Raw genomic sequence first — 13,834 nt, 5'->3', positions numbered from 1 at the left:
CCAAACAGTATTAACAGAAGAATATGCATATCCTAAATGAGGCATGTGGCACACAGCATAAATGAGCTAGCATGACTGGCTAACTTCTTGGCTAGCAGGCTGGAAATAGCATGACACACATGGAAAAGGAAAATAACTTATAAACATGGTAAATAATAACTTGACTCCCTTAGCAACACCTAACTAAAGTAATGACATGTTGGGCAGTACGTACAATTAGATGCAGGCACTAAACACTGGTCAAATACAATAAACATGAGGAATAGTCCAGCGAGTCCATTCTCTTCTGACCTTGATCTCACTCTGATGACAGGAGTGGGGTTTAGTGACGTGCTCAGGGAATGGTGTATTGAGCCAACTACCTGCCAAAAGGTTGAACATATGTAACAGTATAGCTTTCGTCCGTCCCCTCGCCCCGACCTGGGCTCGAACCAGGGACCCTCTGCACACATAGACAACTGACACCCACGAAGCATCGTTACCCATCGCTCCACAAAAGCTGAGGCCCTTGCAGAGCAAGGGGAACAACTACTTCAAGGTCTCAGAGCAAGTGACGTCACCAATTGAAATGCTATTAGCGCGCACCACCGCTAACTAGCTAGCCATTTCACATCGGTTACACATACATATCGTTAAGATCATTAGAAAATACATACGTAAATTGTTAGGATCGTAAGAAAGGCCATGCATGAAACGTTAACATAAATCTGTAAACGTACAAACCCTGTGTTACGACTATAAATGACCATTTACACAATCAATTCTTACTTTACGTCTCCCTTTACTCGGTTACAGATTTTTTTATGCGTACAAACTTTTGTCAGTAATGTGGCATCTGCAAAGGACATGAACCGAACGCAGGTAGTCGAAGTTAGCTAGTCAATCAAGCAACTCTAGCCCAGGCGTTAGAGTTGCATTGCAGCTTCCGGATTCATTTCCAAATGTAAATGTCTAGAGCTTGTTTTAAAAATGCATTCAATAGCGACATTATACCAATAGATGACGTAGTATAAGCTTGGGCCTTCAGAAAATGACTTGTGTGAGAATGATAAAGACACAGAAGAGCCTTGTCTAGAATAACGACCTAAGCTGCAAAATAAATCTGATTTAGGCATATTCCGCTATTTAAATATGCCATGCTGTTCTGTGTTATTTAATGGCCATATAATTGCATAAATAATTTATAAATAAGAAAACAAAATATTGATTAAGTCTTGGCTTCAACCTGTCCTGAGCAAAATAGCCAAGGGGTCCCAAATGGTCAAGACTATCTAACCTATTCTTATTGCCAGATCTGTTTTCCCTTTCAGCCACTGCATGTGCTTCTTCAACTATTTTGTTTAAAATATATTTAGAGACTATATTTAGAGACCTGTGAGCTAGGGTCTCTTTTTAAAGGGAGTCCTATAATAAAAACAGCTATAAAACACAAATAGAGTTCTAAAATTATTCCACAAGACACCAGTGCCCAAAATGATAGCCTAAATTGCAATGCCTGAAAGTTGATGTTCTATTTTTTATTTGGATAGACCTAAATTAACCTCTACGGCCTAAATGTGTCCCCCTGCGGGACGGTTGAGCTAACGTAGACTAATGTGATTAGCATGAGGTAACCTTTTGGCAGGTATCTGGCTCCATAATGGTGAACTATGACTTGCTGGTAAAAGTGGAGTGACTTGGAGGTACCACTACAATGAGAAATAAGGGGTGCTGGGCAAATACAATAAACTACTAGAAAAGGGGTGCTGAAACTGCATAACCAGAGCTGGCCACTGTGGGTAGGGGGTAATGCAATGTTACTGAAGAGAGACTTCTGAAAGGATAATAAAACATTATTGGCAAGTTTGACCATGCATTATAGATACATTATACCTGCAATCTGTAAGTAAAGTGTAACCAAACTTTCATCTCATCTTATTGTTTACATTTACATTTTAGTCATTTAGCAGACGCTCTTATCCAGAGCGACTTACAGTAGAGTGCATACATTTTATTACATTTTTACATACTGAGACAAGGATATCCCTATATCCCTATTGTTGGCGTGGTGTTACATGAAACTTAATCAATATAGTCAAGTACATTAAWAWWTTTTTTCCACAATGAGATGAAAATGTAGTTAAGATGGATGACTGTTACTATAGTTAAACTAAGAACCCAGCAGAAGAACTGAAGCTGTAATCATCACCATGGCGTTCATGCTATGTGGAGTACTGTGAGAGCCAGGATATGCAGTAAATCATCACACATGGTATTTAACGTTTTACATGTTGATAATACATTGGATATAAACCAGGCATATTAAATCCTCTTACTGGATGGGGATTGTGTCATTTAAAATAAAATATCTACTGCTTGTATAAAATATAGAAAAATTACTGATACACAAAACCCTGACCAATGCATCGCCCACAACCTTGCCTATTTGGGATAATATTATAATGATCAGTTTATCTTAGCCAAACTAGTCATGATATAGTATGTTACTCTACTATGCATGCATAAGGCTCATCCACAAACAGGCTATTTTCCAATGGGTTATACAGTATTTGCATGAAAAGTTCCACATCTATGAATCTATGAGMKATTTTCTCAATATGTGCCAGCTGGCAAGAGTGCTTTTAGAGAATGACACACAGCCCTCTATAAAACTCTGTGGAGTCCACAATGAAACTGATTACACAACTTATAAGAACTTTGTGACAACTGCTGATGTAAAAAGGGCTTCATATAGCCTGTGTATTTGGTTTTGCCTCATACATTATATCTTGGCATAAGCCGTATAGAGATTGTGGGTCCCGCATTATTTGAAGTGCATCTTATGAAGGCTTCATATAGGCTTCATAAGCACTACATAGATGCTTCAAAAATMATCTATAACTGTATATCATGCTCTATAAAAATTCATAATGTGGCATAACTTTGGGACATAACCATCAATTTATTTGACCACATTTATTAATATTTTATAGAGCATTAAATACGGTTATAGGTGATTGGTGACCCATTTATGCAGGGCTTATGAAGCCTATATGCGGGCTTCATGAATGCTTTACATTTGATTAGATTTTGATTTGATGGCAATTAGCTTGGGCCCTCTGATGCCTATGTCCAACTCTTATTATGCTTGAAATGTTAGCCAGAATGTACAGAACCATATACATAATACATCAATATTACATAAATTATCCAAAATATAAGTACTATATAGTAAAAGTAAGATCTTTATGTTGAGGTGCCACATACGGTACCTGGTGTGCTGGTCTGTAAACAATTCATGCATACAGTGCAAAATTAGCTGGGGGATATTTTAGTATTGCTTGCAGTAAAAACAGAAAAACAGTGCCCTTATCGCTATGCAGGAACTCAACATAGAATAATTGCCCAAATGGGATACTAGTCATAGATGTTTTTTTAAATACTCTTCTCAATGGTTGATAAGACTCAAGTTTTTGGTGGTGAGAATTAATGTCATTACAAAAGATAATATATGTCTAAAATAAAATAAATGTATGAAGCGTTGAGCTAGACCTGAACAATGGTGTTTAATGTATTTTCCTTGGTCGTCTGTTGTTGTCGCATATTCTTGGTGCACCCTAGCAAACAACTCCTGAATTTGCACAGAAGCATTATGATGACAAATGTTACAATATGATCCGCACTGCCATCATGGGGTCAAATATTGAACTGCATTAACATCAAACCTCAGGACATCTATGAACAAGGCGAAGCTGAAAACAAACAGGTGATCAGTAACAATCATGTAACAATATCACTGTGTTGTTATGTAACTATGTAACAATGTAACAATACATGGGGGGTAGAGGTTCAAGTTCATCTGACAAAACATGGGAGCACTATCTCACAGAAGAAAAGCATCAAAATAAATACACAAACTCAAGTACAGTCCCTGATTTAAATAGGTTTAGATGCTAGGTGGCCTTCCTTAAACAACCACAACATTTGGAAGAGGGCTTATACATGCTGGAATAGCTTAAATTAAATAAAAGCAAATCAGCACCTATTCATCAAATGACAGTCCATTAGGCTGCAGTGTGATTGAGACAGCAGTGGTTCCTATCGCTCCTCATGACCAGTGTTTCCCAGTGGGGGCACTGACTCGAGGGCTCTGCCCCCCCACCACCTGATCCAAGGACCACAACATGGCCGGGAGGCTGCTTCTGATGGGCCTCAGCTCAGGCAGACGGGAAACCCAGAACGGCTTGTTTTCCCCAGTCCCACATACTGGGTCCCCAATGGCCACTCCTGGCACCAGCTCAATGGTATCCAGATCGAGGCCAGTGGAGAGAGTGTAGCCCACAGTCGAGGTCCTTGGCTGGGTACCGCCTCGGAGCACATGCCTCTGTAGCTGGACACCATGGTGGAGACTCTTCTTCCGGGTCTTGCTGGGTAAAGCCTGGTGGATGTGGGCAGTCAGGGGGGTGATGGTGGCTCGGCGTGCCATGCTGTGATGGTCCTGATTGGGCTGTAGGGGGGCCCTGCTTTTGGGCCCTATTCTCTCCTTTGAGTGGTGTGAGGGCCGAGGCTCCAGGACCTCCACCTCGGGCCAGACATGGTGTTGTGGTAGTCTAGCGGGGTCCAGTCTCCTAGGGACTGGGACCTCTCGTGGTCTATGCCCCTGAAGTTGGGGTATAGAGAGGCTCTGGTATTGCTGGGCTGGTCCACTAGGGGTGAATACGGGTTTGTAGGTCTTCAGAGGTGGTGGTAGGGCCTTGTGTGCGCCTGGGTGGGTCTGAGACTGTCTCCTCCTATGGGCTTTATAGGTGGCTACAGTGAGGTAAGGTGAGGGTTGGACTTCCTCTGGTTCTATCTTCTCTGCCTTGTCTGGCTTCTCAGGTTCAGTTGAATCCACTATTCTTTTTTTTGCTATGACTGTTTTCTCTCTGTCTGGAGGCTCTGGCTTAGTAGGTGACTGGAGCTTGCTCTCCTGTCTACTGGGAGACTGGGGCTTGCTGTCCTGTCTACTGAGAGAATGGGGTTTGCTGTCATGTCTACTGAGAGAATGGGGTTTGCTGTCATGTCTACTGGGAGACTGGGGTTTGCTGTCCTGTCTACTGGGAGACTGGAGCTTGCTGTCCTGTCTACTGGGAGACTGGGGCTTGCTGTCCTGTCTACTGGGAGACTGGGGCTTGCTGTCCTGTCTACTGGGAGACTGGGGCTTGCTCTGTGTATCTGAGTCCCATGGATCAGCAGACTCTGCCAGGTGCAAATCCAGCAACTTCTGCAGAGACACAAAACCACATCAGGTATCAGTGTGTATCATCAGGTATCATGCATGTGACGGTGCAAGCATGCTTGTGACATACATATGTGTGTTTATGCATGTGTGTATTGTTACCTGCAAAAGAGGTGTGTGTGAGCTCACACTGGTGTACCGGACAGGAACACAGCCCTCGGCCCATGAGTCGCTCTTACAGGGTTCAGGCTCTGTGTCCTCCCCCCACAAGGTGGCACTCTCTGGCCCCTCACCCTCATCCCTCGCCAGGAACAGCCAGTCAGACATCTGCACCAGGCTTTCATAGGCCCGGGTCACTGTGAATGGCACCAGCTGGACAGACAGACAGAGACAGAAGGAGAGAGAGAGAGAGACTCATTTGTTTGAGATGTCAGGCACATGTGTGGGTGTTTCGACTGATTAGGGGTTAGGGGCATAGAAACGTCCTTCCAAATAACACCCTATTCCCTAAAAAAATGTAAAGAAAAAATACTGTTAAATCACCAGGAATTTAGCAAAAAATGTGTTCAGCAAATCTGTTCCCGAGTATTTCCACAAATAAAAACATACAGGTTACTGCCAAGAAAATGGAAACACTTGAAGAAATAAGGGATACAAAGTATATTGAAAGTGGGTGCTTCCACACAGGTGTGGTTCCTAAGTTAATTAAGCAGTTAACATCCCATCATGCTTAGGGTCATGTATAAAAATTGGTTTGATGATGAATGAAACGATATAAACCATATGCCATGGCCGTCTCCATCATCAGATCTCAACCCAATTGAACACTTGGGTTGACACACATTCTGGGGCAGTGCCTGAGACAGCGTTTTTTCCACCATCAACAAAACACCAAATTATGGAAGAATGGTGTCGCAACCCTCCAATAGAATTCCAGCCACTTGTAGAATCTATGCCAAGGTATAATTTTTATTTAACCTTTATTTAATTAGGCAAGTCAGTTAAGAACAAATCCTTATTTGCAATGACAGCCTAGGAACAGTGGGTTAACTGCCTTGTTCAGGGGCAGAACGACAGATTTTTACCTTGTCAGCTCGGGGATTTGATCAACCAACCTTTTGGTTACTAGCCCAACACTCTAACCACTAGGCTACCTGCCACCCTTTGAAGTTATTGAAGATGTTCTGGCTCATGGTTGCCAAACACCCTATTAAGACACTTTATGTTGGTGTTTCCTATATTTGGCAGTTACTTTTACATGATCGTGTCTCAATGTAATCAAGGTATGAAATGATTGATATTTTCAAATACTGTACAATCTCTTTTTGGGCTTAGTTCTGGTCAATTTGCAGTGTACAAATTGTTACAATTATGTTCTGGCTCCCTGACCATTTGCTCCGACAAAAATCATCCTGCGGCTGAATCTAGTTGCCTACACCTGCCCCAAATAGTGTGCCACTGTCTGTGACAGCTACACACCTGTTTTTGCAGGTACACCTGATAGCACCTGTCCATCACTGCAGCCTCCAGCTCTCCCATGATCTCCGCCACCACCTCCTCCCCGTTGTCCTGTGTTTTCATGGTGACCCAGGCGGCTTCCGTGAGGCGACCTGGGACAATGTCCACTGTCTCCACATTCTGGACCGAGGCAGGGCGAGGAAGAGCAGGTGCCAGAACCAAGCTGGCAGCACGACACTTGTCGCGAGATTTGGCAGCTGAGCGTGACATGATTCCGAGGAGATGTTTTCTGCAGATTAATATTGATATTTATCAATTTGATACATACCGGTAGGTAATTGACTGGGGGTTCTGAATTCTTTATCATGAATTTGATAGTGGCACAATGACATAGATTTGTAATAATGTTTAACATATCCACCCTGGGAGGAAACGGTTTGAGATTCTTTGAAAAGCACTATATACGTTGAATGAATTAGAATTATAATAATAATAATAATGATTATTATTATTGTCTTCATCGAGATTGTTTATGTTGTGAGTGGTATCCTCCTATGAGCATTGAAGCATTAACAATATGGCTGTGCCGACACAACTGTGGCAATGGTGAATGTCTTCTTGAGAAATAGCCAAAACAATTAAACATGCATGATGTGCCAGTGTCACAAAATAATTTGAACAACGCTCACCTCAAGAAAGTTCCATAAAATGCTTAGTTCTAGAACCCCATACTCGATGATTTTCTGTCTTGCCTCGTCAACATTGTTTCCTTCATGTCCCTGGCGCGTGCGGTTGCTGAGCAACAGGCGTCTCTGCAATCGACGTAGCAACTATTAACCAGCACAGGCTCCAAAAGTATTTTTCTCAGAGCAATAATAATGATAATTTATTCAACTTGTATAACGCTATTCATTACATAAATAATTTGAATGCGCTTTAAACATAACCAAAAAAACAAGCAATTTTTAAAACAACATTCATCAGATGGAAGGTCATGAGAGGGTCAGGAAAATTCATGGCTTGAGTGGTCATCGGTGGAAGGAGGTCAAAGTAGGAGAGCAAGCAAAGATGGTCTCTGAAACAAGTCAGGGGCAGGCAGCAAGGTGTCATCAAGGTCTCTAGCTGTCCTTGCCATCTGTGTGGCTTCTCCATAGTAGGACTCGGGTGGAGTTAGAGCTCAGCAGATTTTGAGGGATGATAAAGGCCAACTATAAGCCTAGGCAACAGTACCACCGTGTGGCTGTCGCCTACCATTGCACGTCTGACTGACATGTGATTCTTACATCTGCGTGACGCCTGTGCGTTAATAAAATGATGCTGTCTCCTACCACTGACCGTGTAACTAAAATGTTGTCATACCAACGCCTTACTAAAGTCTGTGTGACGCCTGCATGTTAAAAATCACAAGGTGAATAGTTTATATTATGAATAGTTTATATTAATTACATCTCAACCATAAATGCTAGAACATTTTAGTTTTTCCCGTGCAAGCCAACATTCCGATGTAGCCACATCGCGCTGTAGTGTCGCCTACAGTTTCTGTATTTCCAGTTATAATGGCCTAGAAAAGATTAGGTGCAATCTATAGGTACTCTGTTTTTCCCCCAACAACTCATGGGGTGGTACGTTATCTTATCTCGCTGTATACAGATGTAAACATTGTTAGCTACTTACAGACAGCCTGTTGGTGCCGGTTCCCAGTACATCAGACAACCAATAGGAGCAGTCTAACAGACAAGTTCATAGGATTTCCCAGAGTGTCCGTGCTATCTGGGATCCATGGATGTCCGTTCTTCAATGTAAAGTAAAATGATTATGGGTTAAGTTTCGTTTGAGGTAAGGTTATGGTTATGGTTAGAGTTTATGGTTAAGGTTAGGGATGTCTCAAGGAATTCGGAAAGCCGTGACCGTTCATAGAGTGAGAGACGGGCACGGTATTTGAGAGCTCCGCAGCAACACAGACATTCATTTAATTGTATTTTTAACAGAAAAGACTATGGCAAAGAAATTGTACAACAAGCGGCAGTTGAGGAGTGTTGATAATTGGATATGGAGAAGGGTGAGCCGGTCAAGGATGATTGGACAAGGTGGTAAATTGTATGACAAGTGACAGTTTTATTCAGAGTGAAGATATCTGGTACAAGCGTATACGGTCTCGTTCCTTTAGCTCATAGAGAACCTCCAGAAAAAGGGCCCAGATAACAGAATGCATAGACATTTTATACAACACAGAAAGTAGGTTGAGTCTGGAAGTTCTGGTCCTTTGGTTGGTTCTGGACAGGTTGTTGTCTTCTCAGATTGGTCCTGATGAGCTGGACGTCATCCTTCTGAGTCTTGCAACAAAAGTTCTTTGTTATCAAAATGTTCAGCTAAAACAGGAGATTTTGTGTGTGCGTAGTCAGCCCTCTGTCCTTGAGTATGTGTGTGTGTCTGCACCTTTTCTTATCAGTGTTTCTGAATGTTCTGTGTCAGCCATCTGTCTCTGGGTGTGTGAGAAACCCTGCTTAGAAAGAAGTTAGTTATAACAATGTAATAGCAATATGCTTGTGTTATTTTCAAATGGTATTTATTACAGGAGTAAGTATATTTTAATTTGTGATTTTGTTAGGAAAATATTAGGCCTACTGTGTTGATAAGGCAAGTTGGGTTTGATAACGTAATGTCGAAGTCACATAGGCAAAATCTTTACTGTGTGGAGTAGGCTAGTTTACTCTAAGACGTAATTTGATATGCTAATATTTATTTAATGGATTAATTCAATTGTAAAAGAAAATATACCACCGTGGTGCGATAGGAATATTATACAGTTCCTTCTGAAAGTATTCAGACCCATGGACGTGTTACACATTTTGTTATGTTACAGCCTTATTCTAAAATGGAGTAAATACAAAGAAATTCTCAGCAATCTGCACAAAATACCCGATAATGACATAGCGACAGTTTTTTAGAAATGTTACAATATGTATAAAAAAAAACAGATACTTTATTTATTACATAAGGATTCAGACCCTTTGCTATGAGACTCGAAATTGAGATCAGGTACAGTTGAAGTCGGAAGTTTACATACAATTTAGCCAAATACATTTAAACTCCGTTTTTCACAATTCCTGACATTTAATCCTAGTAAAAATTCCCTGTCTTAGGTCAGTTAGGATCACCACTTTATTTTAAGAATGTGAAATGTCAGAATATAGTAGAGAGAATGATTTATTTCAGCTTTTATTTCTTTCATCACATTCCCAGTGGGTCAGAAGTTTACATACACTCAATTAGTATTTGGTAGCATTGCCTTTAAATTGTTTAACTTTGGTCAAATGTTTTGGGTAGCCTTCCACAAGCTTCCCACAATAAGTTGGGTGAATTTTTCTCTCCTGACAGAGGCTGGTGTAACTGAGTCAGGTGTGTAGGCCTCCTTGCTCGCACACGCTTTTTCAGTTCTGCCCACACATTTTCTATGGGATTGAGGTCAGGGCTTTTGTGATTGCCACTACAATACCTTTACTTTGTTGTCCTTAAGCCATTTGCCACAACTTTGGAAGTATGCTTGTGGTCATTGTCCATTTGGAAGACCCATTTGCGATCAAGCTTCGTTCATATATCCACATAATTTTCCATCCTCATGATGCCATCTATTTTATATCTATGCTCTTACGTGCAACGCATCTCAGAGTGCCTGCATACAGCCTTAGCCGTGGTATATTGGCCATATACAACAAACCCCCGAGGTGCCTTATTACTATTATAAACTGGTTACCAACGTAATTAGAGCAGTTTACCCATCGTATTCAGTCTGATATAACACGGCTGTCAGCCAATCAGCATTCAGGGCTCGAACCACTCAGTTTATAATACTCTATTTCCCCTGCAGAAGGCAGCAGCGATCATGTCTCAACACTGCAAACCCTAGGGAGTTTTTTAAGCACTTGACACCTTGGGTTCTGCCTCACCCACCCCAGGATCCCCACTCACAGGTGTGTGGTGTGTGTGTGTGTGTGTGTGTGTGTGTGTGTGTGTGTGTGTGTGTGTGTGTGTGTGGTGTGTGTGTGTGTGTGTGTGTGTGTGTGTGTGTGTGTGTGTGTGTGTGTGTGTGTGTGTGTGTGTGTGGACGTGTTTAACTATTCTTGTGGGGACCAGAAGTCCCTACAAGAATAGTAAACAAAGTAAAATTGACCAGCTGGGGACATTTTGTTAGTCCCCACAAGGTCAAATGCTATTTCTGAGGGTTTTAGGGTTAAGGTTAGAATTAGTGTTAGGGTTAGAATTAAGTTAAATATTAAGGTTAGGAGCTAGGGTTAGTTGTAGGGTTAGGAGCTAGGGTTAGGTTTAGGGTTAGGATAAAGTTTAGGTTTTTGGGTTAGGGTTAGGGTTAGGGTAAGAGTACGGGTTAGGATTAGGGTTAGGGTTAGGGGTTAGGGAAAATAGGATTTGAATGGGACTGAATTGTATGTCCCACAAGGTTAGCTGTACAAGACTGTGTGTGTGTGTGTGGTGTGTGTGTGTGTGTGGTGTGTGTGTGTGGTGTGTGTGTGTGTGTGTGTGTGTGTGGTGTGGTGTGTGTGTGTGTGTGTGTGTGTGTGGTGGTGTGTTTAACTATATACTTGTGAAGTCCCCACAGGAATAGTAGACAAACAAAAATTTGACCAACTGGGGACATTTTGTTTGTCCCCACAAGGTCAAATGCTATTTCTGGGGGGGTTTAAGGTTAGAATTAGGGTTAAGGGCTAGAGTTCGTTTTCGGATAAGGGTTAGGAGCTAGGGTTAGGTTTAAGGTTAAGGTTTCATGCAGATGTCTTCTACCTGACTTGTACATTTCTGTATTCTCCATTCTTTACATAGCAAGTCCTACATTTAGATGATACCAATGGAGTCTAACAGACAACGCTGTCATATTTGATAAGTCAGAACCCTGCACTCCCACCTTCCCCCACAGACCAACAATGGACTCTACCTTCACTCAGACACCCACTCACCGCTGTAGTCCATTAATGGTCTCTCCTAGCTCTCCTTCCAAATCCTCTGATTCTATACATCCCTATTAGCAATTTATATTACACTTCAATAACACTAACCCCAATGCAAATCAGGGGGAGGAAAATAGGACAGGGAGGTAGATGGACGAGGAGGATGTGATTGAAGAGGAAGAGAAAGATAGTAAGACTACTGAGGGAGAGGAGGAGGAGAGTGTTAGCGAAGCAGAGGATATATCCCACTGCTACGCCTTTTTCCTCCACAATGGCTTAAAACTTCTTAGAACTAGGGGGCGACATTTTCACTTTTGGATGAATTGGTGCCCAAATTGAACGGCCTCGTACTCTGTCCTAGATCATATGATATGCATATTATTATTACTATTGGATAGAAAACACTCTGAAGTTTCTAAAACTGTTTGAATTATATCTGTGAGTAAAACAGAACTCATATGGCAGGCAAACTTCCAAACAGGAAGTGAAAATTCTGAAATGGGTCGCTGTGAGGGGCATCGCCTATTCAAATGTCTTATATTTATGGATCTGTATGCACTTCATACGCCTTCCACTAGATGTCAACAGGCAGTAGAACGTGGAATGAAGCGTCTAGCCTGATGTGGGACCGGATGAGAGCCATTGGAGTGACTGGTCAGGCATATTGCCAGTTCTTGGCCACGCACACTGCGCATGTGATGTCCTTCATTGCTATCGGTTATATAGATATGAAGAAATGCTCCGTTTGGGACGTTATTGGATATATATGAGAAAAACATCCTGAAGATTGATTCTCAACTGAGTTTGACCAGTTTATTCGATTTGTAATATCACTTTTTGAAGTTTTTGTTCATTAGCGTAAATTTGGATGGACACGTGAACTACACATGCTAGCCAAAGTTGCTAATTCGACAGAAGTAATGGACATTATAAAACAAAACAACGATTTATTGTGGAACTAGGATTCCTGGCACTGCATTCTGATGAAAGATCATCAAAGGTAAGGGAATATTTATGATGTAATTTCGTATTTCTGTTGACTCGAACATGGCGGAGAATGGCTGAGCGCCGTCTCAGATTATTGCATGCTGTGCTTTTTACTAAAGTTATTTTTTTAATCTAACACAGCGGTTGCATTAAGAACCAGTGTATCTTTAATTATATGTTAAACATGTATCTTTATCAAAGTTTTATGATGAGTATTTCTGTATTTCACGTGGCTATCTGTAAATACTCTCGCTATTTTGGAGCCATTTCTGAACATGGCGCCAATGTAAAACCACGATTTCTGGCTATAAATATGCACATTATCGAACAAAACATAAATGTATTGTATAACATGATGTCATATAACTGTCATCTGATGAAGTTGTTCAAAGGTTAGTGATAAATTTTCTCTCTATTTGTGGGTTTTGTGAAAGCTATCTTTGCTGTGAAAAAATGGCGGTGTGTTTTTGGATATGGTGGTGAGCTAACATAAATATATGTTGTGTTTTCGCTGTAAAACATTTTAAAAATCGGACATGTTGGCTGGATTCACAAGATGTTTATCTTTAATTATATGTACAACATGTATCTTTCATCAAAGTTTTATGATGAGTATTTCTATATTTCACGCTGCTCTCTGTAATTATTCTGGCTATTTTGAATGCATTTCTGAACATGGCGCCAATGTAAAAAAAACATCATCTACCGACGTAACCGTCCGAGGGGGTTTCTGTCCCGAAGCAAGCACCAGTTAGCCTGGAGTTAGCCTCGAGCTAGGCCCATCTCCCGGCTAGCCAAAGAAATCCATCAGACAATCCCTGGGCTTCAATACCTCTTTTGCCAATTGTCCTAGACCCTTTGTAGCCGACACGGAGTCCCGCCTATCCATCACGACTAGTCTGCCGACGTTACCGTCCGGGGTGGTTTCAACAGGCTCCCCCGTTGCGACATCCCCCTGAGGCCCATCTGCTAGCCTGCTGCTCTCCCCGGCCTGCTAGCTGTCTGAATCTCTGTGCCTCCAGCTCGCCTAGCTACTCACTGGTCCCTATGATTACTCCGCTACACATGCCTCTCCCTAATGTCAATATGCCTTGTCTATTGCTGTTTTGGTTAGTCATTTTTGTCTTATTTTACTGTAGAGCCTCCAGCCCTGCTCAATATGCCTGTTGTTCCACCCCCTACACATGCGGTGACCGCATCTGGCTTAAATGGTGCTTCTAGAGACAAAACC

The 13,834-nt window shown here is 41.8% G+C and overlaps 1 protein-coding gene across 1 annotated transcript; it reads right to left on the bottom strand.

Moving 5' to 3' along the window:
- Positions 1-1,675: 1,675 nt before the first annotated feature.
- Positions 1,676-7,433, bottom strand: LOC111961712 (uncharacterized protein C2orf81 homolog). The gene is made up of 4 exons (XM_023984182.2): positions 7,345-7,433; positions 6,677-6,944; positions 5,360-5,569; positions 1,676-5,242 (listed from the first exon to the last, which is right to left on the bottom strand). The coding sequence occupies exons 2-4, from the start codon at positions 6,923-6,925 to the stop codon at positions 4,088-4,090; spliced, it is 1,614 nt and encodes a 537-aa protein (XP_023839950.1). The 5' UTR covers positions 6,926-6,944; positions 7,345-7,433; the 3' UTR covers positions 1,676-4,087.
- Between the last annotated feature and the right edge of the window lie 6,401 nt (positions 7,434-13,834).

The sequence above is a fragment of the Salvelinus sp. IW2-2015 genome, linkage group LG4q.1:29 (assembly GCF_002910315.2).
Source record: "Salvelinus sp. IW2-2015 linkage group LG4q.1:29, ASM291031v2, whole genome shotgun sequence".
In the NCBI taxonomy this organism is placed as follows: domain Eukaryota; kingdom Metazoa; phylum Chordata; class Actinopteri; order Salmoniformes; family Salmonidae; genus Salvelinus; species Salvelinus sp. IW2-2015.
The sequence above is the reverse complement of the archived record's forward strand: the minus strand, read 5'-3'. Positions and strand labels throughout refer to the sequence as shown.